Below are 24,308 nucleotides of genomic sequence, written 5' to 3'. Positions count from 1 at the left end.
TTCTTCACTGGCTTCGAAGCTTTGAGGACTCTTTTGAGGGCTACCATAGCTATTCCTACCTTATTTCTCTTTTCAGGCTATGGTGTGCTTTGATCCCACTAGCAAGGATTGTTGTTGGTTCTCCAAGGCTTGTACTCATTTGGGTTTGATTGGTATTGTAATGGATCACCTCCCCCCTGTCAATTCTCTTTGGATGCTTTGGCTTGCCTCCCTCCCCGTTGTTGTTGGTAATATCTATATTGTAGCCAACGGGTAGAATTGTATCCGAAAGGGCGCATGACAATTGAGTCACCTATAATATTGCTTTCAAGATATTTTCCCAAAACCCTTGATACTAAACTGCAGATTTAAAAACCCGAAGAAATAACCAATATGCAATGTAAATTCCAAAGTTTCAACAAATTTGTAACCGACAGATTTCCATACAATAAGACTCAGCAAACTTGCTTATTCCTCCAATATTCAGAAAGGTACGTATATAAATCAGAAATTAACTTAGATAACCATCAAATACGTTACTGTATTTTACAACAGCAATACAATAACATACTAATAACCAAATAATCCAATCTTACAAACAGTAAAAAAATCAGATTGGCAATATAAATGAAACTTGTAAGAAGGCTAGGTTTGCGTCCAACCTTCAAACGCTTCTCCAAGGGTTTGCGTCCAAGAAGAAGAAACCAGCAACTGTTTCCAGTTCCCAAATTAATATTTGCTCGAATGTTGCAATCTTCATATATCTACTGATGTGAAGCTTGATGTACCTTTTATCACTTTTCTCAATGTGATGCATGCTCTTGTAGGCAATGTGGGATAAAACACTTTCTTTTTTCCTTTAGTCACTTAAGTGATATAGTAACTTTTTTTAAAATAAAGTGACACATTAAATGAACTTTAATAGTTACTTAGTCAAAACCCACATAATCATCAGACATTAAAATAACTGATCAAACAACCTTGGATAAGCACGTACAATAGCTCATTGGAAAGCTCTCGACGAGACGCTTCCAAATCAACACTGGGATATCAAGAATACTAGGCTCTGTTTACTTACTAAAAATAGTAAGCATCTAGACAACCTGTCAAAACTGCTCTGTTGGGTCTGGAACTGGAAATGTCTAGGCCAAATCTTGAATTGAACCCTGTAAGTAACATTTTCGCCCCCGAAACCTAGGCTAAGAGAGCTGGCCACAATGAATTGTAATGTCCTAGAAAAACGGACATTACAATGCCTCCCCTCTCAAAGATTGCTTGCCCTTAAGCAATCCACTCATACCTGCAAAAATCAAATGCCAAGATCCCAAACTCGCCTTGAGAAGGAGATTCTACTCCTCAGTCAATGTAACCCGACATGCATCATCTCAAATCCTGAATGGCGAAACAGTACAAGAGGAATCGATGTGCCAAATAATTGGATGCCAGGGTCCCAAGGCTCACCATTAAGGGTCACCAACTGCCATCTGCTGCTACTCTGTGGACCCATATCCTCAGTTAGGATGAATGTCTCACTCCATGAGTGACCCAGTGAGTCTCTACTGTCAAGTGAAAATGAGAGCTCGACACTATGCCCATATCCTCCACAAGATGATAAAACCCAAATTCTCCTCCTAGCTCCCTGATGAAAGGCAATACATAAGGATGCTCCCCCTGGATCCCAAGTGAGAATTCGCGTGCTGTCTGAGATAACTTTGACCAACTCCTGTAATATCTACACCAATGTACCACTATACCACCCCTGCAATATCTGTACTGATGATAATGATAGATCCGACCAATCTAACTCAATCACTATATCACCCAAGTGAAAACGAAGTAATCCTGATCTCTGGATCTCTGGTATGTCAGAAGGCTAAAACACACAGATCGTAATCATGTGGTTGTGTAGCAACACAACATAATCCGACAGATGTAAAATACTAGTAACACCTAGATTCCTAGACACCCAATCAACATGATCTTGGGTTAATGAAAGAGCGGTTGGTGAATCACCAACATCATGAGTGCTAACACTGTCTTCAATACCCCGCTGAAATAGAAATGTAGACACTTCATGTGGAATGTAAGATAATATGTGATCTCCCCATTCACCTGCAAATAACTCGTTCACCCTGGAAGGCCAAATAGAATCAGCAAATATATTACCAACATACACAGGCAATTCTCTAATAGTGAGAATAAACCAATAAGAAATATCACCACTCAACAAGTAGGCCATGGCCATCTCGTAAGAGCTAGGTGACCAAACTCTGGGTAAGCTGAAAAAACCCTCAATGTCTGCGAAGGATAAATCCGAACTTCCCACTCCACAATAAGTTCTCTCGCTTCTGTCAAGGTCTTCATAAAAGATAGATTCACCATTGCTTGAAAACTCCGAATTATCCTCACTTGTATCACTAAACATGTCCTACTGTGAAAATGTACAGCTGCTGTCATAAAAATCAAAATTTTCAGTCTTATCAACTTGCCGATCCATAAAAATTTTCTCATTATAGATAGTTTCAAACGGGAAATAAATGATTGAATCACATTGCTTGCCTTCACATCTGCCCACTCTATGAATTCTTTCAATGATTTGCGTGATTTCTTGTGCTCTTGAACCACTGGCATCTTCTACATAAGTGGCTGCCCCACTTGTTTGATTTTCAGTTTTGTAGATGGAATAATGTGTTAAGCTTAATTGAAGACATAACTCATCTACCTCACTCTCCTTGTTCCTTCCAAATTTTATTGCTAGATCCCTATCCATTAATAGCTGCAAGTACTCAAATTTTATCATTTTAAACGTTTCAAAGATAGTATGTAATAGAGTACTTGTGATACTGGAAACATTCTCATGCCTCTCTTCTATCACAATCTTCCACATGAGATCCTCAATCAAATTGGAAGAATCATCCAACCTCGTCAACACTTGGACAATATTGTCCTCTTTGACCCAAAGCATATCCAATAAGTCAAAGAGTGATAATGGTTTTTGACCATCTCTTCCAAGCACAAATGTGTTGTTCTCCACAGAGTTTTCTAATTTTTCATCCTCTGAGGAAAAAACATTTTCAGATATATCCTCTAACTCGGTGTGTGCTCTAAGCTATGCCAACATTGTGGTCCATTTGCTCCTCTTCAAGACTTGATATAATCTTCAGCCTATTATGATCATAAAATTCATCCAGGTTAATTTCCATATCCCCAAATAAGATGCTGGTGTTTTCCCTATCTAAATAGGATGGGGGGTTGCCAAAGTTGGCAGTTTAGTCAACTCTTCGACCTGGGCCATCAAAATGTTCATCAAAAGGACTAGTGTAAATAGCTCCAAGAGATACTTTTGTCTCCACATTACCTGCTAGTATACTTGTGCCAGTATTATTGTTTGGTATATTATCATCCAAAGGTTGCTCTTCCTTCTTAGTACTACTATCAGGTTGATTGATATCTTTCCTGTGCAAATCTTTGTAACTGTCCTCTACAAGGAGATCTTGAGCCAATTCATAATATTTGTTTCTCATCATATCCGTCTTATTTTGCAGTTCTAGCTGAAAGTCCACATAGTCCATAGAAGGCAAGTCTTTTTGAAGCTTTGATAGAAATTTGTTATAATCATCATACAATCTCCTTACTTTAGTTTTCATATCAAGTTGGGAGTCTCGAGCTAGCTGTTGTTGTAGCTTCAGAATATCTTTGCTGGTTTTTTCTAGGTCTTGTATCTTTCCCATAGCTAAATACTACTAGTTTGTAGTTGCGGAACCAACACTGTAGTAACCCCTGTCCTATCCAACCTTAGTAGTTTTGAGTTTCCTAATATTTGCATATTCCTATAGTTGCATTTCAATCTCAGGGGAAAACTACCCTAATCACTGGCCCAACGTATAAGAATAGTTAAGCTGAAGCTCTGGAAACTGGACCTACTTGTTTCCTCTAGAGCTTGTATCTCGCTATGTTGTTTTTTAATCAGTACATTCACGCCCTCTGCCCTCCTGATAACCAATAAGCCCAAGCTCGACTTCAAGAATATAAGATGCTGGACGAAATGAGTTGCGGAAGGATTTTACTAATGTCATTTACACAGTCATGCATTTGCATTGGACACCAACCATGAATCTCACGCAAATATAATCTCAACATTACAGTCTGGCGTACTTCAAATTTAATCTGTTATGTGGAAAATATATCACCAAGGAAATAATCCAGTCCACAGATTTTACTTAAAAACGTGAAGTGGAACATAAACGACTTTGAAAGATAATGCATTGCTAGTATAAAGCTGTGGTGAGATTTTGTCAAACAGTTGGGAGCAAACCACAGATTGGAAACTATCAAGTAACTTAACTCTTGCACAAAAATATGTTGTAGAAATCGTGCCTCCAAAATTATTTCCTCTTCGAACCTGTAGGTGACCAAAAGCCTGCGTGAGATGATGTGTCTACCTTCTGATTCGAGCACCTCACTTGGTGACTGTTGTAACTTAAATAATCTAATCCTGCCCTTCTAAGAGTGCTCCAAGAGGTCACGCATGATGTGTTGATGTCAAAACCTCCATCCCGAAACAGTACGTGAATACTGATAACAATGGCTTGTATAGATTCTTCCACTGCCGGAATGTAGCAACTATAGTTCTATTAACGACACCCAGTGCTTCCAAATAATCACCAGTCCAGTGTATCTATTCCCAAGGAAATGCAGCTATGTTAACTTCCTCCCAGACTCGGCAAAGAATATACAGGTCGGACGTGTTTAACTATAAGATTCCCTGCGCTAAGACTGGACTGCTACTGACCATGGTCTCGATTCATGGTCACATTCCTTTGATAATCTCTTTGCTTGTATACACATGAAATGATGGAATCCGTCCAGGTAAGCTTGGCTAATATATATAACGTTTAAATGTAGCCAGTCAGCTATGTTCCCAGCCATATGAACATTATCAGTTGCTAGTCTATTAACTTAGACAATCTGCGGAAAAACCACCTGTGTGCAACCTTCCTTCCCAGACGTAATAACCAGAGGAAGGGTTAAACAATATAGATCTCCTTATTAAGAAATCTGAACTTGTATCTATCTATTGTTTTTAGCCTCAGACCATTGATAATGAATCCTGTTGCCATTAACGACTGCCCGTGAATGAAGACCACGTTCAAGATTTGGTGATGCCTTGGAACTGTTTGTGAATTTAGATACAAATTTTGTGCCACGAGTATTTTTACTGTAGTAAGAATTACATCAAACAGTTCATACCACTATAATGTTTTGTCCTTATATCTGTCTCAAATACTCTTTCATCTAAAGCTGTCGTCAGACATCATATATATGCTTCTACTGGTAACTCACTCAAACAACTGAAGATGTTTGAGCCATATCTACAAAGAGCTCAACCCACTCCTCCCACGACCTCTGATAATCCATGCTCTACTACTTAAACTCCCACGTGAAAGCTGTATTCGTCTACAGTAAGAACAATACTACATTTGGTACTTTAAAATCTGGATATGAAATCTTGTGGCCCTGGCGACTAACTACTGATACCTCTTTCACATTTAAATATATAACTGCTCCAGTACGCTGTGTCTCAATACAACTCGTCAGTAAAACCCTTGCATCATATCCTAGGCATGAATGTTTGTTTGATGCCCACGAGAGGTGACAATGTCTATTGTTATTTCAGAGGAACAAAAAAAAGGACCCAATTCCAATCTTTCCAAACCCGTCGGCTGCCAGTATTGTTTCATTACGAATTGGAGGTTCCCATTGACTTGTGTAATAATGCCCTCCGCTACCAACTTCACCTCCTATAGACGCGAATCACTTCCACTTGCCACGGTATCAGTATTAAAGATGCCTTGGAGACCTTACGCCCAGGGAACGATGCTTGACTTGCTTCCCATAGACGTGAACATACATTTCCAACTCTTCTTGCCATTAAAGTCACCTGTCGACCAGAATGTGATGCCCAACCAACATTTACAATCTACCAACAATTGAGTCATGCCAAACAGTGTCTCTTGGGCGTGGTAACATATACATATGCAACTGGTTAATGTTTCTCCGAACTTAGGATGAAAAAGACTCAGCTTCTATTACTCAACTGATGGCAATAGTTTTGCTAACGTAAAAACCCTACTTCCTGATAGGAATCAGATTTTGCTCAAACTTCAGATTTGCAAAACAATGTAACTTACTTCATGCCTGAATTGAAAACTTGTTTATTGTCGATTTTTACCCAAACCATACAACTGCAATTCTGGAAAGAAGGATGGGGTAACGTCCAACTCCTTCTGTTTTCAGACTTGAGGGTTTTCGTCTTCAAAGCCTCGGACCAGTCACATCAAAGCAACCAGAACTTAGAATACTTTTCCTTATAAATTCTCTTGTGTGATTCCGTAGGATGGCAAGATTCTTGGCTCTGATACCACTGTAATATTGCTTTCTAGATATTTTCCCAAAACCCTTGATACTAAAGTGGAGATTTAAAAACCCGAACAGATAACCAATATGCAATGTAAATTCCAAAGTTTCAACAGATTTGTAACCAATAGATTTCCATACAATAAGACTCAGCAAACTTGCTTATTCCTCCAATATTCAGAAAGGTACATATATAAATCAAGAATTAACTCAGATAACAATCAAATACGTTACTATATTTTACAACAGCAATACAATAACATGCTAATAACCAAATAATCCAATCTTACAAACAATTAAAAAAATCAAATTGACAATATAAATGAAACTTGTAAGAAGGCTAGGTTTGTGTCCAAGAAGAAGAAACCAGCAACTGTTTCCAGTTCCCAGATAATATTTTCTTGAATATTATAATCTTAATATATCTACTCATGTGAAGCTTGATGTACCTTTTATCACTTTTCCCAATGTGATGCATGCTCTTGTAGGCAATGCGGGATAAAACACTCTTTTGTCCTTTAGTCACTTAAGTGACATAGTAACCTTTTTTTAAATAAAGTGACACATTAAATGAACTTTAATAGTCACTTAGTCAAAACCCACATAATCATCAGACATTAAAATAACCGATCAAACAACCTCGGATAAGCGCGTGCAACAGCTCATTGGAAAGCTCTCGGCGAGACGCTTCAAAATCAACACTGGGATATCAAGAATACTGGGCTCTGTTTACTTACTAAAAATAGTAAGCATCTAGACAACCTGTCAAAACTGCTCTGTTGGGTCTGGAACTAGAAATGTCTAGGCCAAATCTCGAACTGAACCTTGTAAATAACATTTTCACCCCGGAAACCTAGGCTAAGAGAGCTGGCCACAATGAATTATAATGTCCTAGAAAAAGGGGCATTACATCACCCCTTCAAGAAAGTATATGTACATCATCCAAAAGGGCTTGTGACGGTTGAGTCACCCCTTTGGGAAAGTATAGGTACATTGTCCGAATGGATTATTGGAGCATCATTATAATTATAATCATTGTACTTGGAGTGCATATTGTGTATATGAATAAAGTATCTGTTGAATGATCAAAGACAGGGTTGTTGTGTGCCCTTGTTACCTCACCCATCATTGGACTCATGCGCTCTGCATCTCATTGAGATATTTTAGAATCAGTTGTCATCAACTACACATACAAACTGACCACCATATTGACAAAGAGAATAGAATTTTTAAGCTTTGTTCCCTTAGTCAAGCGAAGACTACAACCCACTTTATTTTTTGTTGCCCCACTTACTATGAGATAGGGTAAGGTTCTACTACTTGTTTAGATATATATAAATGCAAAATCGCATCCTCATTGTCGTTGATAATTATAATGTAGCTGACAAAATGTATGTCATCGGTAAATATTGTGTAGCCGACGGGTTGAAGACGTCGATAAGTTTTATGTAGCCGATGGGCCCCTTCGAGAAGGTTCTTGTTATATATCTTCCGAAGAACCTTCCCGAAGGTAACCGTTGACTACATAACATGAACTTTCCCAAAGGGGCCTGTCGGCTACATAACACTTACTGACGGCATCAACCCGTCGGTTACACAATATTTACCGATGCCATACATCCTCTCGGCTACACAATATTTACCAACGACACTCATGTGGAATGTCGATGTAGTCAAAGATTCTAAACTTTGAAACAAACTATAAATATCAAATTGTCTTTGTAAAAATATAAGCAAATACAAATATCAAGTTCAATATGAAACTAGTCTACATCTTCCTCTTCCCCCTTCCAGTAGTTCTAGTAAAAACTATGGGAGAGGGAGGGGGTCTAGCAGCTCTAGCCCTAGTACACTTCGGTGGTGATGCTGGTACTAGCCCTAGTAATGACTCCTCATCCTCACTATCACTTTGCTCATTGTCTATGTCCTCACTCTCACTAACCTCCTCCTATATGTCGTCCAGTCCCATTGCAAAACCACCACCCTTCATAGCCTGCCTCTCCAACTCATATATGTCATCCTCGATGAACAATGAAGGTTGCGCTTGTGTTCTCCAATCACCAAAACAATCTATGTCATCCAAATCAAGTGGCTCATCTGCTGATGACATTAACTTTCTTATGCGCAACTTGAGGTTATAACACATAGAGAAGGTCATTTAGGCGTTTTTGTGCCAACATGTTCCCCTTCTTTGTGTGAATGTATTCGAACGAGCTCCAATCATGCTCGCAACTGAATGAACTACATGGCTGACATTAGATGTGAAGAGCAAGTTTTTCGAGATTTGGGACATTGCCACCCAAATTTTGCCACCAAGCATCTACAAGATAAATATTAAAGAGTTAGAGAGCAAGGTGAGGACAAGTTTTTGTAGCTTGGTGTTTATGTACTTATCATGCATGTGAAAGACTCCAAATTCCAAATATATTACCTGGGGTCTAAGTGTGTCTACCTCTCTTTACCAAGGCTGAGGAGAATAGTCTGCCCATTGCATTTTGGTCCACTTCCATCTCGGCCACAATGAGGTCTCTACCTGCAATGTTAGGCACCATCCTCTGCATGCATTCACTAAAGCCTTGCATGACCTCTTCATTGGGATCTGCATATGATGGAGAGAAGCAATAATAAGGGTTGAGGAAATGCCCCGATGCATAAATGGTTTGGTAGAGCTAACTGGTCCACCTCCTATCAATAAGATCCCATATGGGCTGAAATTTTAGGCTCTCCCCTTGTACTTATTTCTTACAACCTCTTCAGCACTATCCGTGGCCTCATAAACGGACCCCATTGGGGTTTGCTCCCCATCTGCCAAGCAGAGAACTCTAACCAAGGGTTTCACTACCTACAATTGAAAAGTAGAAAACAAATTAATCAAACAGTAGGGTTATAAATTAATAATGAAAGACTTGATTAATAAGTACCAAAAAAAAATTCAACTTTTGAGGTTTCCAAGTTACCTCCACAATTTTTGTAGCTCAATCAAAAAATTGGATGTCAAACACAATGCGTGCAACACTCTATCCATTGGGCTTCTTTGAGTAACTTGATTGTAGCCATTTTGGACACGCAAACATCTGCCTCAAAGCATTCATATGATGAAGAGCATGTTGCAATGTTAAAAAAATAGTTACAAATCTTGTGACCACTGAACCAACTCCTTGTCTTCGATGAAGTCTCTCATCAAGCAAAGGACCAAATAGTGATTGTAGATATATTTTGTTATCTTCCTTGCTTCCCCTACAACTGGTTTCATGCTTCCCCTACAACTGGTTTCACCCAATCCAATTACCCTATATCCTCCAAAAGAAGGTCAATAACATGTGTTGCACAAGGAGAGCAAAACAGTGTATTATACTTTTCTTGTAAGATCCTACCCACTGCTGCATATGCCATTGCATTGTCAGTTATGATTTGCAGCACATTTTCAATCCCAACCTCCATTACAACATTCTCAAGCATTAGAGCCAAAGTCTCAATCATCTTTATCTTGTCTGAGGCGTCCAAAGATTAAAGAAAGACTACTTGATCCTTGCAAGAAACCATAAAGGTGATGATGGTGTGGTTTTTTCCATCTATCCATCCATCTGAAAGTCTGGTGCAGCCATATTGTTTCCATTGTAACTTTTTCTCTCCAACCATATCTTTAACCCTAGAAACAACATCTTTGAGCAATCTACAAGCACAAAATAAAAAATGAGATTATGTTCACAACTTTGATTTTTAAAAAATTACTTTCAACAAAAATAAGTAAATTATAGAACTGTAAAAGTATTGAAGTTTAAAACAAGTAAACTAACCTCCCGCTCAAGGTTGTTGGAGTAGGTGGCTTGTAGACTTTTCCCGCTACTGTACAACCAGTCACAAATTTCAGAGAAGACGGATTTGTTGCAACATTGAAGGAGAGGGTGTTAAAAAAATCAAAAATCAGCACATTGAATGTCAAGATGCTCATGTACATCACAGTTTCATCCAATACCATCTAGTGATGATTGTGATTTAGGTGTGTTTCTATGCACAAAATAACCATCAATACACGAGTATTGTAGTCTACTAGAACCAGCGGATGTGGAAATTAAGCCCGAATACCTGCCACGGGAAGGTGTGTTCCAAGCGTGGATTCGTGGCCCACAATAAGAACCCACTATCCTCTCAAGTGCATCTTCATCTTCATCAAGGGTGATTGGGTTACCTCGCCGCAACCCACATCATTTCATAATGAATCATGATAATTGTTTTAGCATAATCATTAGTCGTGATTAGAATATAATAAATGATTCTTTAAAAGGAAACATACCTTGAGATTCGTAAATGGATGCCCTCAAGGCCAATTTTGCACGTTACCTTTTCGAGTTCTTCTCTTCTTGGGCACTAAGCAAAGCAATCATCTCCCTTTTTATTTCCTCTGTGGTCTCATCACAAATCCTTGTGTCGCACTTTTCTATTCCAGCAAAGTAGTACTTCAAATGAGATATGCCTCCACAAACTTGTTTTTCGCATTTTATGCATATGATGTTATTATGCATTGTTCCTTCAAAGCCATATTCCCATAAAAAGTCTCTAGCCCCTTTAGGGCACGTGCCTATGAATCCATATGGACATGCTACGAGGCCACTGGGAGACGCTACATTTGACCCAGTTGTAGAGGAAGCCATATTTTCCATTTAATGTAAAATCAACCTACACATACAAAATAAGCCACAAATTTAGAAATTTAATAAACATATTTAGGAACAAACTATATTAGATTAAAACTTTAAATAAGTTTAAACACAAGCTACAAATTCAAAGAATAAAACTGTTAGAGTTTTAGGTGACTCTACAATACCCCCAGGATCGAATGAAAGACCAAGATAACTTCCACAAGATATTGGCAAGACAATTGCATGAAGATGCAAGAATGTTGTTATTGATAATGGACTTGATTGACATCCAATGGATTGATTTGAAATGTACATAATAGGCCCCCTTATATAGGAGAGGTGATAAGAGACAATGATAAGGAGAAGATAAGCTATCACCCATTCAATGTGGAAACACATGTCCACGAAAGGTGGATCATCCTCCATTATGCAATGAAGTATGTGCGATGATAAGAATGATAATGTGATAAGTACACTAAAGGTGGAATGAGGTAACAACTATGATCACCTAGAGTGGAACTTTCCTACACCATGTGTTTAATTGAGGTGCAAACTCTTAAATGTCTCAATCACAAACTAGTATGAAATGCATTATCCTAAGTACGCTTCAGTGTAATTAGTGAATATTTAATTACACCAACAAAAAAAAAATGTAATGTCCCTTTTTAGCATTCATAGCATGATGTTGTCATTAGCCTATTTCTCCATGGCCCCGTAAGCTAATCAGGACATTAAAGGGGCTTAGAGGCCATTTGGCCTAGATAGTTTCAGTTGCAGGTGTTTCTGAGGGGTTTTGAGGCAACTTTGGGCATACTTACTATTTATAGTAAGTCATCTTGGACATGGGCGGACATTTAGTGGCAACGGTATGTCGATGGTAATTGTTTAAAATCGACAAGAAGACTTGTTTATCATTGATAAGATTTGTTATGCATTGATAAAACTATTTTATAAAGTTAAATTTAAATATTTAACTTTATTAATGCATAGACTATAGTTTGTGAGAAATATTTAAATTAAAAGAGTCCCTTTTATTTTATAACACATTGGAGACATAAGTTACATAAAGGGGTTATGTTTTATCCCACATTGAGAAAACGAAGGATGGAGTTCTTGTGAGAACACTATAAAAGAAATGGAAAAGCTTCTTTTATGCATGCTTGGAAATATCAAAGAAATTGGAAAATTTTCTGGAGATTATGTCTCGATAGTTTGAAAGACGAAATCCCTTCAAGCTGGAAATCTTAACGCCATTGAAAGAAATGGTCCTGAGATTTAACATGGTAGCAGTCTGAAAAAGCAGATACGAAAAAGCAGTCCGAAAAAGCTGAACCGAAAAAGCAGGCTGAAAAAGCAATCCGTAAAAACAGTTCAAAAAGCCGATCCGAAAAAGCAGTTCGAAAAAGCAAATCAGAAAAGCAAAGCAGAAGGGGCAGCATTGAAGGAAATTATTACAGCCATCTACAACCAGGTTCCCTTGTTAGTATTGTTTTTTAGGGTATTATAAGTTTCAGCTGTAAGTGTGCATTATACCCACATTATCATTTTGTAATCCATGTAAATACCAAAAGTCTTGGCCATATTTCATGAGCATTGTATTAGAAATTTCATTGCAATTAAGAAGATAATAGTTGCTGGTGTCATTTAAGCAAATTCAATATCATTATTTATCAGCTAGTTAGATTGCATACCAACTGTTTGTAAAAATGCCAGCTCGTTGTAAGTGTTCATTTCTCATGCTTAGATCATATATATGCACTGAATATTGTCAAAATTATTAGCACATTCATGTTAGGTCATTGTGTAGTCCATTTGGGAGTCTTCTAGCACAAGATTCTCGTTGATGCAAATTGAAGAAAGAGTCATTTAAAGTCAGCTAAAATACTATATCAGTCATACGTCCCTTGCATGTAAATTGCTTGATGAAATTCCTTAAGCTTTCATCAGCATTTTTGAGAGCAGATTTGAGGAGGGTCATTACAAAAAATGTATTAGGTTATGAAATTATGGAGAAAAAAATTAATTTTTTTAGAAAAATTGCAAAAAAATGGTGTTAGATCTTTGTCATTACTCTCTAAAACGTGTTATAGAACATTAGAAATGTTATTTGTAGACTCTTAACTAAGTTAGATGCAAGACATACAAGTATGGCAAGGAAAAATGATGTTTAACTCAAAAGACCAAAAAATTAAGAAACAAACTTGTTAATCCAGATTTGCTTCAAAAGAGCTTTGAATCCACTCCAAATCCACTGACAATCGCTCTAAATCACTAGCGAACACCTATTTTATCCTCTCAAACATTTCTCCCCACACCCAACAAACTCAACACTGCAAAAAGGGAAAAATGAAGTCGTTTTTGGGCGTCACAGTGTTTTAACTAGCAACTCATGCGCTGCCCGCGAGAACTTAACAACTTCTAGCGAGAAATTGCAGAGAAATTGCCGAGAAGTTGATGTTTTATTGCCAAGAGAAGTTGATTTTCTCTAGAACTGAATCTCGGGAGAAAAGAACAGAATTTCTTGCCGTGGCTAGAATCTCGTTAGAAACCGAGATATCGCTGCTATTTTGGCGAGAAGTTGAACTATGGTTAACACTATTTAATTTGGTATTAGTTCTGAATCAATCCAATCCTCATTGATATGATTGAATATGATATTAGTCAAAGACTTCCCTTGCTATCTGCTCATGCGTTAAGAAATGATAATTATGATCATCCTTAAACCTTCAGAATCAGCATTGGATACAAATTGTTGTCACTTTCTATGAGTTCATCATGTGTTGATCCTTAAAACTGTTATTGTCGATAATACAGTGTCTTCTTCTTAATTTTGTTAATCATAATAGTCATTGTCATCAGATTTCCACAATCCATTTGAATTCTCACTTATTTCTGGCTTTGATTGGATATATATTTTTAGCATCATCAAAGCTAGAAATGGTTGAGTGTTGTTCTTCATTAGTCAATTACTTAATTGTTTTCTTGATGTGATGATGCAGATCAATATAGACTTCTCATACTTCATTGATATTCTGATAATTGTCTTCGTCATACATCCCTTGGTAGAGATCAATGATCTCTTAATCATAATTGACATCCATGTATGTGGTTGGTCTTATGAACATTCCCAGATGAGTCATCGATAAACCTTGATTGATCTGTAGTGGTTGATATCTTATGATTACTGCTTCAATTGTGACCAACTATGAGATGCCATGCTAATTGCCCTCTACAATTGTTGCCCATTTGATATACAATGGTGATCTATAGAATTTATGATGATAGACTCAAGGTGCTGATGATAGTTGTGACCCCTTGTAACAATTCCATATAATATGGATTGTCTTATCAAATGGAGATGTTTACCAAACTTGGTGTGATTGACACATTGCTCGCTATCCTTCTTGGAAAGGGGATCATCATCTAGGACTAATCTGTATTCCCACTAATGAAAGTAGGAAAATCTTCTTATTCATAAGACTACACGATTTTCCAAATATCTTGTTCTTCTACTAATAACTGGCTATATATATCTACTTCTGTCAGTTCGCTATGTATCTACTTTTGCTAATTTCTAATTGGCTACAGATGTTCAAGGACTCCCACTCCTTCACCACAAGGAGTACTTATTGTCTTTATGCTATTAATTCAAGGGTGGCGACATCACAAATAGAAAATAAAAAACTTTCTCAGATGGAGATAACACATGCTCAGGTTGCCATTGGTCATCCAGGAACTTATAAAATCTATAATTCATCACAAAAATCACTAAAATTCAGTTTATTGAGTTGATGAACTGCAGTTCTGTAATATCCCGAATAGGATATTTGCCGGATTCCCTTAACAATACCCTTAGAAATTAAACCTTGTGGACAATTTACAGCACATTCGGAAACTAGTACAATTTTCCAATTATATAAATGTCCCCAGATATAACATTCAAAAATCGGGTATACGAACATGAGACACAGTGCTATAATAAACCAGAAGATTCTTCAAATTTATAGAACCCGTTATTTGCAATAACATTTAAAATATCAACATGCAACCAAGGTTCATAGACTGGTATGATAAAACCAGAAAACTCTAATAATTTCTCAAACAGTGATGTTGCTTTGTATAACAGCAATATAACATCCAACAACTAAATGTTATTGTATTTTACAACAGCAATACAATAACCAGCAACTAAAATTCAATCTTATACACAAAAGTTACAGTCAGATTGGAAAAACACGGAAAGAACCTGTAAGCTCGATGAGACACCTGAATTGATATCTCCCCTGACAATGGGTTTTCGTCCACTGTCTGCCTACACGAGGGGCTACGTCCTCACACCGGCTGAAAGCTGAAGCTTTCTGAAAACTCTCCAAGAGAGAACTAGAAATCTGAATATGAAATCAAGCATGTCCAACAATGAGCAACTTTCTCCTTTTTAAAACAAAACCTTGACTCTTCAGCTCCTCTCTGGTTACGTCTTATTCCCTAGTGGCCCTTCAACTTCTACAAAGCATTTCGTCTTGTTCCTCCTTGTCCCCTTTGTCCTCAATATAACATTAAATCGACCCTTTTAATATTTTGAGCCCAAGTCTCAAAGTCAATTTAATATTGCATGAAATAAGACTTCAATATTTTCTAATGATCCAAAGGGAACATTACAAGTTCCTAGCCTATTGGACTAAAGAAGAGCTTGAAAGATGCTTCCAACTCATTAAGAAGGAATCAAGCAAAACAAATATATAGTCAGATGCAAAAATAGAGCAACAAAAAAATAACAAGTTGAGAAACACAGGAAGAACTAGACCAAACACATACCAAAGAGGGTGGAGAATAATTATCAACTTATCCAAAGAAAAATAACTTTTTCTTACGCATACCTATCAAATTCATCAATGCAACAAAGGCCACCATCAGCTAAAACAAGTGCTCCTGCCTCTAGCATCCATTCAGCTGCAAAATCTCACATCACCAAATATCAGATTGTCAATTTGCAGAAGAACGCATGAATATATAACCAATCTGTTTTGAAATTTGTTCATTGAGAATGGAATAAGGTACAAAATACATGAAAAAAATCAAACAGGAAAAGAATAATTATTATTCTAGTAGATTGACTACTAATCTAAAATAAATGAATAAAACATTTAACTCTTAATAGCTAAGTTGCCGATTTGGATTCGGATACTGATTCATTCAATTTTTTCTGGGTTGGGTTCAGATTCGTTTTGGGTTCATCCATATGAGAATATGTGGTTTATATATATGTTTCTACATAGATGCAGCATCAAATAAGTTCTCATACACCACTATGATAAAATTTTAGCAACATAGCAAAATACGCCACCATATTAATGTTTCAGTTCAAAAACAATAATGTCAACATTAATAATCAGCCATCATTCATCAAATATCATCAAAAATCATCAAGTAAATCATCATCATTTTGCTGCTGAAAATTAGAAGCACAAAAAGCAATGCAATAGGCTCATTTAAGCCCAAGGTTGTGATTTTTACCACATTGTAAACTTCACAAATTAACTATCATAGTGGATGATTTAAAGAAAGCAGCGTTGGATCAGATTGGATGAAACCAAGAAAGTGGGCTTTGGATCTAGAATTATCCATCGTAAAGATCTCTTTAGATTTTGTTCAATCCATAGTTTTCTATACATGTTAGGCTATATGCACGAATTATGATATCACATACATTTCATAAAAGATGCGTGGCACTTTTATACATCTCGATTCCTCTTCTCAAGAAAGTAGCATTGATTTCAAATTAAATATGATTAGTAACTTGAATATAATTTGGAAAGAAATAAAATTGAAAAAGTAAACAAAAGGTATATTTTGACCAGATTCTCTCAAAATTCTCCAAAATTTTGTCTAGGTTCCTCTACTGGAAACCTGTAATAACCCCAACTGGTTATAACTTTGTCAAACAACAAATTCTTCTATAATTCAATTGTTTGACATTTCCTCAAACACTTTGCAAGCAAGCTCTAATACCACTATAAAAACTCCCAGCTGGCTATAGTTCAACAAATAAACCTTGACATATCAATTACCTTAACTAATAAGAAGTTTGACATTTTGTCAAACAGTTGGCTAGCAATTAGTTATGATTTTTTTAAATCTGCAACTATTCAAGTCTTTGATTATGCAAGTAAAACTAACAGCGAAGAAAGTCTATTACCAAATCATATTGGTTTTAGGCTTTTAGCAAATCTGTCATGAAATGAGATATTGTAATTTAAATACTATAACTCCCACCATAAAATTATCAGAACTGTCTTGCAATTTAGCAAAATATAAATCTCACAATTGAATGCTCAAATGATAATGTTTGTTGCCACCAAAACTACTGAAGGAACAAACTGAAATTCCAATGAATTAAGAAACCTGAAGTTCTTATGCCTGAACAGATCATATTTGTCCACACTCGAACTTGCTGAGACTGGGTAATGACGCATGATATTGGCGTTTCCAATGGGCAGAGGTGTAGATGCCAAAGCTAGCATTAATTGCAGGCTGAAACGCCCTATTGTTCTGTTCCAATACATAGCAAAAACCAGCCCTTGTGTAGATTTGACACACCAAACGCAGCCACCCAGATTTGTGAACTAGCATCCAGCTATGAGAAATTTCAATCGCTCAAGTATGCATAGATTTGTGATGCAAGAATCAGTGACTGGACATTGTAAAAATGTAAATTAATAATGCTCACCAATCATGCAGTAGATAAATTGCACCAACAGGCAGAAATACAGTGCAATCCATTTCTAGAATTTTCACTCACCAATTAATCTCCCAGACACAGGCAGAACAGTAAAGGAGTCGCCAGTTGTGCAGCTAACTGTGAAGGGTAAAACACAAGTAATAAATTACCAATTCCATTGGAGAATTATCGCTCCTTAGCCACAATGAACACAGTTTGAGGTAGACAAAAAACTCAGATGAAAAAAAACTAGACACAATTCACTATACTTCAGTAGTGAATTGGAATAACAATTCAGACTTTAAACTCTCCAACAACACTGAAAGCAAATGTCAATAATCAGATAGTAAATCTCAGAATTCTGAAACCCCAGAAATGTAATGTCCTCCACAATAATAATCCTCTCAGCCACAGACAATAACAGTAAGGGAGATTAAATTAAATCACTTTACCTCCTGTAATAACCCCGACTTGGTTATACTTAAACCACATCAATTTCCTTCATTAATCAGTAATTTGGCATTTTGTCGAACACTTGGCTAACAACCTTAATCTTTATGTAATAACTCCAATAGGTTATAACTTCTTCAAACACCAAAAATCTTTATACTTCAATTGTTTGACATTTCGTCAAACACTTTGCAAGCAAGCTCTGATACCACTATAATAATCCTGCTCAATTCCGACCTTAAAATGCTAATTGAAGGCTCGAAGAATTTTGTCAAACACTTTGCATACAAGGGGTCATATGACTGATATAACTTTTTAGATTGCTGCAAAGACTCTTGTTTCGATTTGCATCAAAGAGAATGCTTACAAAAAAAACTCCAAATTGTCTAAACAATGACCTAATATGAATGTGCAACTAATTTTGACACTATTCAATACAAATATGAGACTTAAATACTTGCAATATGCAGCTACAGAAACTAGTGATTATGACAAATACTTTGGATGCAACCTAAGATGGTATTAATGCACTTACAACCAAGTGTCATTAATATAAACACTTAGTATGCAAAATTATAACATTATTTATGACAAAAAGAGAACTTACAGCCAATTGACATTTTGTCAAACAATTGGCATGCAAACTAATAAGCTGATCATCAAACTCTAGATTTGCAATATAAATAGTCTAAAAATTACAATGCTCTTTCAATTGCAAAATCCTAGCCTTCCTTTGATACCAATAATGCCAAATGGCAAACAAAGACAAGTACAAGGTGAAATAATGATGCACTGAAGCTATATTTTGTACTCAGCTGAAAACCTACATTTCTCAAAAAATATGCCAAATGAGAAGTGACGAACCTGATTGTGGATGGCTGTAATATTTTCCTTCAATGCTGCCCCTTTTGCTTGCTTTTTTTCCGATCTTCTTTTTCCACTTGCTTTTTCCGGATTTGTTTTTTTCCGTTTGCTTTTTCGGATTGCTTTTCCGGCCTACTTTTTCGGTTCTGCTTTTTCGGCCTGCTTTTTTCGGACTACTTTTTCCACCTACTTTTTTGGTTCTGCTTTAAAATGGCTTCCTATAATTTCAGACCTGCTAGAAATGACCTCCAATAATTTCGGCCCTGCTAAAATTGCCTTTTGAAATGCTGAAAACGGCCTTAGGCCCAATGATGCCCTAGCTGAAGTGACTGAAGTATCACCTCCAAATGTGCAACCCTTCAAAAGATATTTCACTTCCTCAGTTATGCTAATCCAAGGGAGTTTTCGTTCTCAAAGATCAACTGACTATTTCAAACCACTTGGTTCCACAATAGACTATCTGACTGAATCACAATTTGATGTCAAGAGAGAAATAAACAACTGAATGATTAGAATGAAGCCCGGGGTGCCTATTTATTCTTTTTCTCCACTTTCTCTAGAAACTTCTAGAACATTATTTTATTTTATCTATTAAGTGACTTTATAAAAAATATTTTATAATTCAGGTCACTTTATTAAATTAATTAAATATAAAGTTACCTTTTAATATTTATTTATTTGATAACTTTATAAGTAATTAACTTAATACCACTTATTTATTTAATTAAAAATAATTAATTAGTCATCCTCATAAAATATTCATTATTTTGGACAACCTAATTAATTAAATTAATTAAATCAAATTGCCTCCAAAATGGGGACATGACACTTTAAAGCGTATGAAGTCAAGATGGATAGATGCATACACTAGATATAATGGATAGATGGATGAATGCTAAAATAAACATCAACTTTGATATATAATTCTAAAATAATAACTGGCTCACAACAAATTCTAAGTTTATTCATTTACATAATACGCTGCAACAATTCATCAAACTTACATAAAGGAGGAAGTTTGTTAATATCGGAGATGATGCCCAATTTGCAGAACCATTCCCACTCAACACTGCCCAGAAATTGTAGAAACATAATGCCAAATATATACACCCAGCAGCAGTAAGCATTGATGCTCAAGTACAAAGATGCAGCAAACACATGCCAGAACAAAGATACCTGGCACCCTTGGTAACAGCAAATGAAGTGCCAAAATTGGTGTGCAATATATGTGAAATGATTGCCCAACTAGGCAATACATCAAACCCATGTTAGGATTTTAAATACCACCCAGAAATTAGCACTTCAGATGCTCACAAATCAAAGGCCAGGCGCCCTAATAAGCTGATAGAATTTCTCAAAAAATGCAATGGCAAACATTCAGCAACATAACATTCTTTCTCTCCAATTTGCTGATTGAAACTGCACCTAGCAGCAAAGATGATTGGCATGCACAAACAGATTTCTCAATCAGAAGACCCAATTTGTAGCAGTACCAAATTAATTCTCCAACAGAAACCAAAGTCTTCCTAGCCACAGTATGAACAATAAGCGAGATATCTAGCAAATATCAAGTCCACTATACTTCAGGAGTGGAATGAAATCACTTCTCATCTTAAAAACCCTTATACCTCAGCAAGGGCATCAAAATTCAAGACCTCATAAAAAACCACAAAGGCAACGAAAGAAACTATATATCCAATTATGCTTTTCTCAACAAATGGCTTGTATTTAAAACCTCCATATGCCCTTTTATTGCCAAAATGTAACTTCATTCAAGAAGCGTCACCACACAACTTTAATTAGAAGCTTCCATTAGATTCTTTCATTTGACTTGGCTTAACTAATTAATAAAAGACTCTTTTCAATAATAACTCAACCTTCAACTTAAGTGAAATTATTAAGTTAAATTATAACTTTATAATAAGTCATTTAATTATTTACTAATAGTTTAGCCACTAAAAATATAATAATTTCCAAAATACTCATCATTTAAATATGTCGTTTGAAATAGGAGTCATACCTATTATTTCTCCATGTGACCAAATGCACTTTCCAAAAATAGAAAGGGTTTATCTCAATCAACACCCAACTTACCACAAATAGTAAGTACACAAAACTAAGCCCAAACGAAGTCCAATCTTAGCCAAACAAAGTCCAACCGGTAGCTTACTGAATTGTGGAGATGACAAGACCCTCACAAGCCAAGCCACTGCCACAGAACACCCTCTATTCACAATAATTAGCGTACAAGGATCTCAATAAAAGGCTAATCTTTCAAATTCCGATGCCGACAAAAATAGGGACATTACAAAACCAAAGTCGCCCAAAAGTTGTCTATACTCTCTCAAGGTTCCTCTCACAGAAATCCCAGTGAAATTCACTGTCTGCAGTAGACTTTTGACAAAATTTGCAAAGGATGAGACTTTTGAGAGAATTGAACCAAAAATTCCTAGGTCCAGGAGAGAATCCGGTAAATTAGCTTAATAGACATCTTTTCATCTGCTAGTCCCCATGTCACTGCTTAGCTTATTTTGACTAACTATTGTCCAATGTTTTAAGTAGCAATTTGTGAAGCTGGTGACCCCTTGGATATTATATTTTACTACTTAATTTTAGGCAAACATCATTGAAAATAAATTAAATGAAATCATTAATATTAATTTTTGCATGTAAAATTTTGAGAAAAGATTGGATCCCACTAAAAAGGAGAGAAATGTATGGAGCCATGTATCATCCACATTTTTACAAAGTTTGAATCCCTGGCTCTCCTTGGTAGAAATGAAAATATTTAATTTGTTTTGCTTGCAATGCCCTACTTTAAATTTATGCTTTTAAGAGATGACGGAAAACTTTTCGATATATTCTAGAAATTTAATAAAATTTGAGCAGAAGACCAGTTTCATATTGCCCCTAATATATTCATAGGGGCATATGGTTACTATATTACTTTTTGATTTAATAATTTATTATCAGCATTATTCTTGAGCTCATAACAATCACGCCAGTGTTTTCTTGATCAGCGAATCAATTAAATATTGCAAAAAATGTTGTTATGTAGGCTGACCATTTCTCTATCAGCCATGCCAACCGATAATATTTTAGATAATGAGATAGCTTGCTCAAACATCACACAAAAATATACCAAGGTTATACCAAAAGACTTTGTCCAACACATATCAATATACTAAGATTACAAACAATGGTAGCTCACTTTAAAACTGTTAAAACAATATACTATTCAATTGGATCAAACCGTTTTGTAATTTTATTTAGTATTTAAGGATTTCCATACATGCAAAAACCAAATGGCCACATCTGACATCTGCAACATTTGGTCAAGGTTTGCCACTTGAGTGGTTTATGAAATTTAAACCAACACAGCTAAAGCCTAAAAGTTTTAAATAATAGGGAAATTAGCAATTCATCAGCATCAAACCTCAATTAAACAATGTAATGTCTCCATTCTAAGAACATGAACTTGGACTATTAGCCTGACAGTAGATTCTCTTGGGCTAATAAGTATTGAATAGGGGACGCATGATAGCAATTAATCGAACAGTAGCAGGTGTTTCATGGAGCTCACATGGTTGAGTCATGCATAACTCCCATTTTGGTAAGTTAGTTTTGAGCACCGGGTCAATTGTCTATATTAATATTTTTAGGTATGTCAATGGCTGCAATTAATATTGATATCCAGATATAGTCCAGAATTTATTTTTATTATATACTGCAATCCATACTCTGAAAATAAGTTTGAGCTACATCTGTTTCTGTGGTTTATTGAATATCAGTATTTTCAAGTTATTTCATTGCTGTAGGTATAATTATTGTCAAACAAATCTTCCACATATCTCTCTTCTATAAACACATTCAAACAAAAAACAAACAAACAAACAAGGGTGTATTTTATCATTGTGCCAGAGGAAAATGCAATCTGTAATGTCCCCTTCTCCACACTAACTTTAATGGCGCCTAGTTGGTCTATCTTTCGATCCGGAGAGGCTAACAGCATGTCATTTAGGATGCCTGCCAGTCACAGGATTTGGGTTTCAGTTGAGAGGATTTAAATGGGAAATCCTAAAATTTTAGTCACTTTATTTTATTGAATTGCAATATAAAGTACTTTATTATTTAAAGTCACTTTCAAACAAAATGACTTAAGTGACTAAAAGACGAAATAGTCTTTTATCCCACATTGCTAAGATGTTTGTATCTCCCCACACTTAGAGGTTATTTAAAAAAGCTTTTGCCTTGGGATTGACACAACGAATATTTGATATTTTCTACAAAATCCAAAAGGTTGCTTAAATGTGATTGGAATTTTCTAGGACAAAACCCCATAAGGAAACTGATGAGGTTAGATGCAAACCAAGTACTCATGCTGCTTTTTCAGAGATAAAGGTTGAATTGTTGCACGTATTTTCAGTTTGTTGGACTCCATGGCAAGTAACAAATTCTGATATTACAAGATCATTCTGATATTACGTTCAAAAGATTTGACAAGACTAGGTATTAATGGCATACTGGTATTTTCAGATTGGTATAGTTGGCGGAATAACTCCATACCAGTCGGGCAGGGCAAAGATATTACAGGAGTACGTTGCAGGGACAACGTGAATGCCAATCATCTAAGTTGGAGTAGTGACTCACGGGTTTGCGCAGTGTTGACGTAGCCGAATTCTCCATTCACTGGTCACGACAATTGCAAGACTATAGTCGCAAGGAATCTAGGAGATACAATGAAGAGTCACATACAACTAGCCTAATGCAAGGAGCACCACGGTAGACAGCAACTAGGTTGAACGTTTGGAGGGGCAATTTGGGTGTGTTCTCATTGCCTAACCAAAACTCCATACCGGTTCACATCAGATATCACGGGTTTTTTATTATTTCATTCCTTCCGCATTTTGGTTTGCATATTTTTTAATCTGTGTAAGGAACTGGAAATTCTGTTACCAGTATAGAATCATTGGCCTAATATCATAAATGAAATAAATTAGTGCCATTCTATGTGTTCAAATCTGATTCTATATTTATTGGAATTTTCGGTGACTTCGGTTGATATATCCATTTCATAGCATTAAATTCGATAGAACATTATAGCATTGATACAATATTAACTTAAGTTTAAGGGATTGGTTTGTGTGACAACCATTTGACAAAATTTCCGCCAATCATAGCATACATTATCTCATTAATTCAAGTAGAGATCATTACACAATCGCGTTCCTGCAATACAC

General features: G+C 36.2%; 1 protein-coding gene and 1 long non-coding RNA gene across 4 annotated transcripts in view; both read right to left on the bottom strand.

Annotated features, from left to right (window-relative positions):
* MCM9 (minichromosome maintenance 9) overlaps window positions 1-24,308 on the bottom strand; it is a 265,434-nt gene that overhangs the window by 79,156 nt on the left and 161,970 nt on the right. For all 3 annotated transcript variants that reach the window (XM_089804504.1, XM_089804503.1, XM_089804502.1), the window contains one exon: window positions 15,914-15,986. In XM_089804504.1, coding sequence (XP_089660630.1) covers window positions 15,914-15,986 — 73 coding nt within the window. The remainder of the gene's footprint in view (window positions 1-15,913; window positions 15,987-24,308) is intronic.
* LOC149532294 (uncharacterized) lies at window positions 17,612-19,179 on the bottom strand. The gene is made up of 3 exons (XR_016356991.1): window positions 19,069-19,179; window positions 17,836-17,892; window positions 17,612-17,727 (listed from the first exon to the last, which is right to left on the bottom strand). It is a non-coding gene; the product is annotated as an uncharacterized LOC149532294 (long non-coding RNA).

The sequence above is a fragment of the Cupressus sempervirens genome, chromosome 10 (assembly GCF_028749045.1).
Source record: "Cupressus sempervirens isolate cs-2001-9-10 chromosome 10, ASM2874904v1, whole genome shotgun sequence".
In the NCBI taxonomy this organism is placed as follows: Eukaryota; Viridiplantae; Streptophyta; class Pinopsida; order Cupressales; family Cupressaceae; genus Cupressus; species Cupressus sempervirens.
Note: the sequence above shows the minus strand (reverse complement) of the source record. Positions and strands in the feature narration are given on the sequence as shown.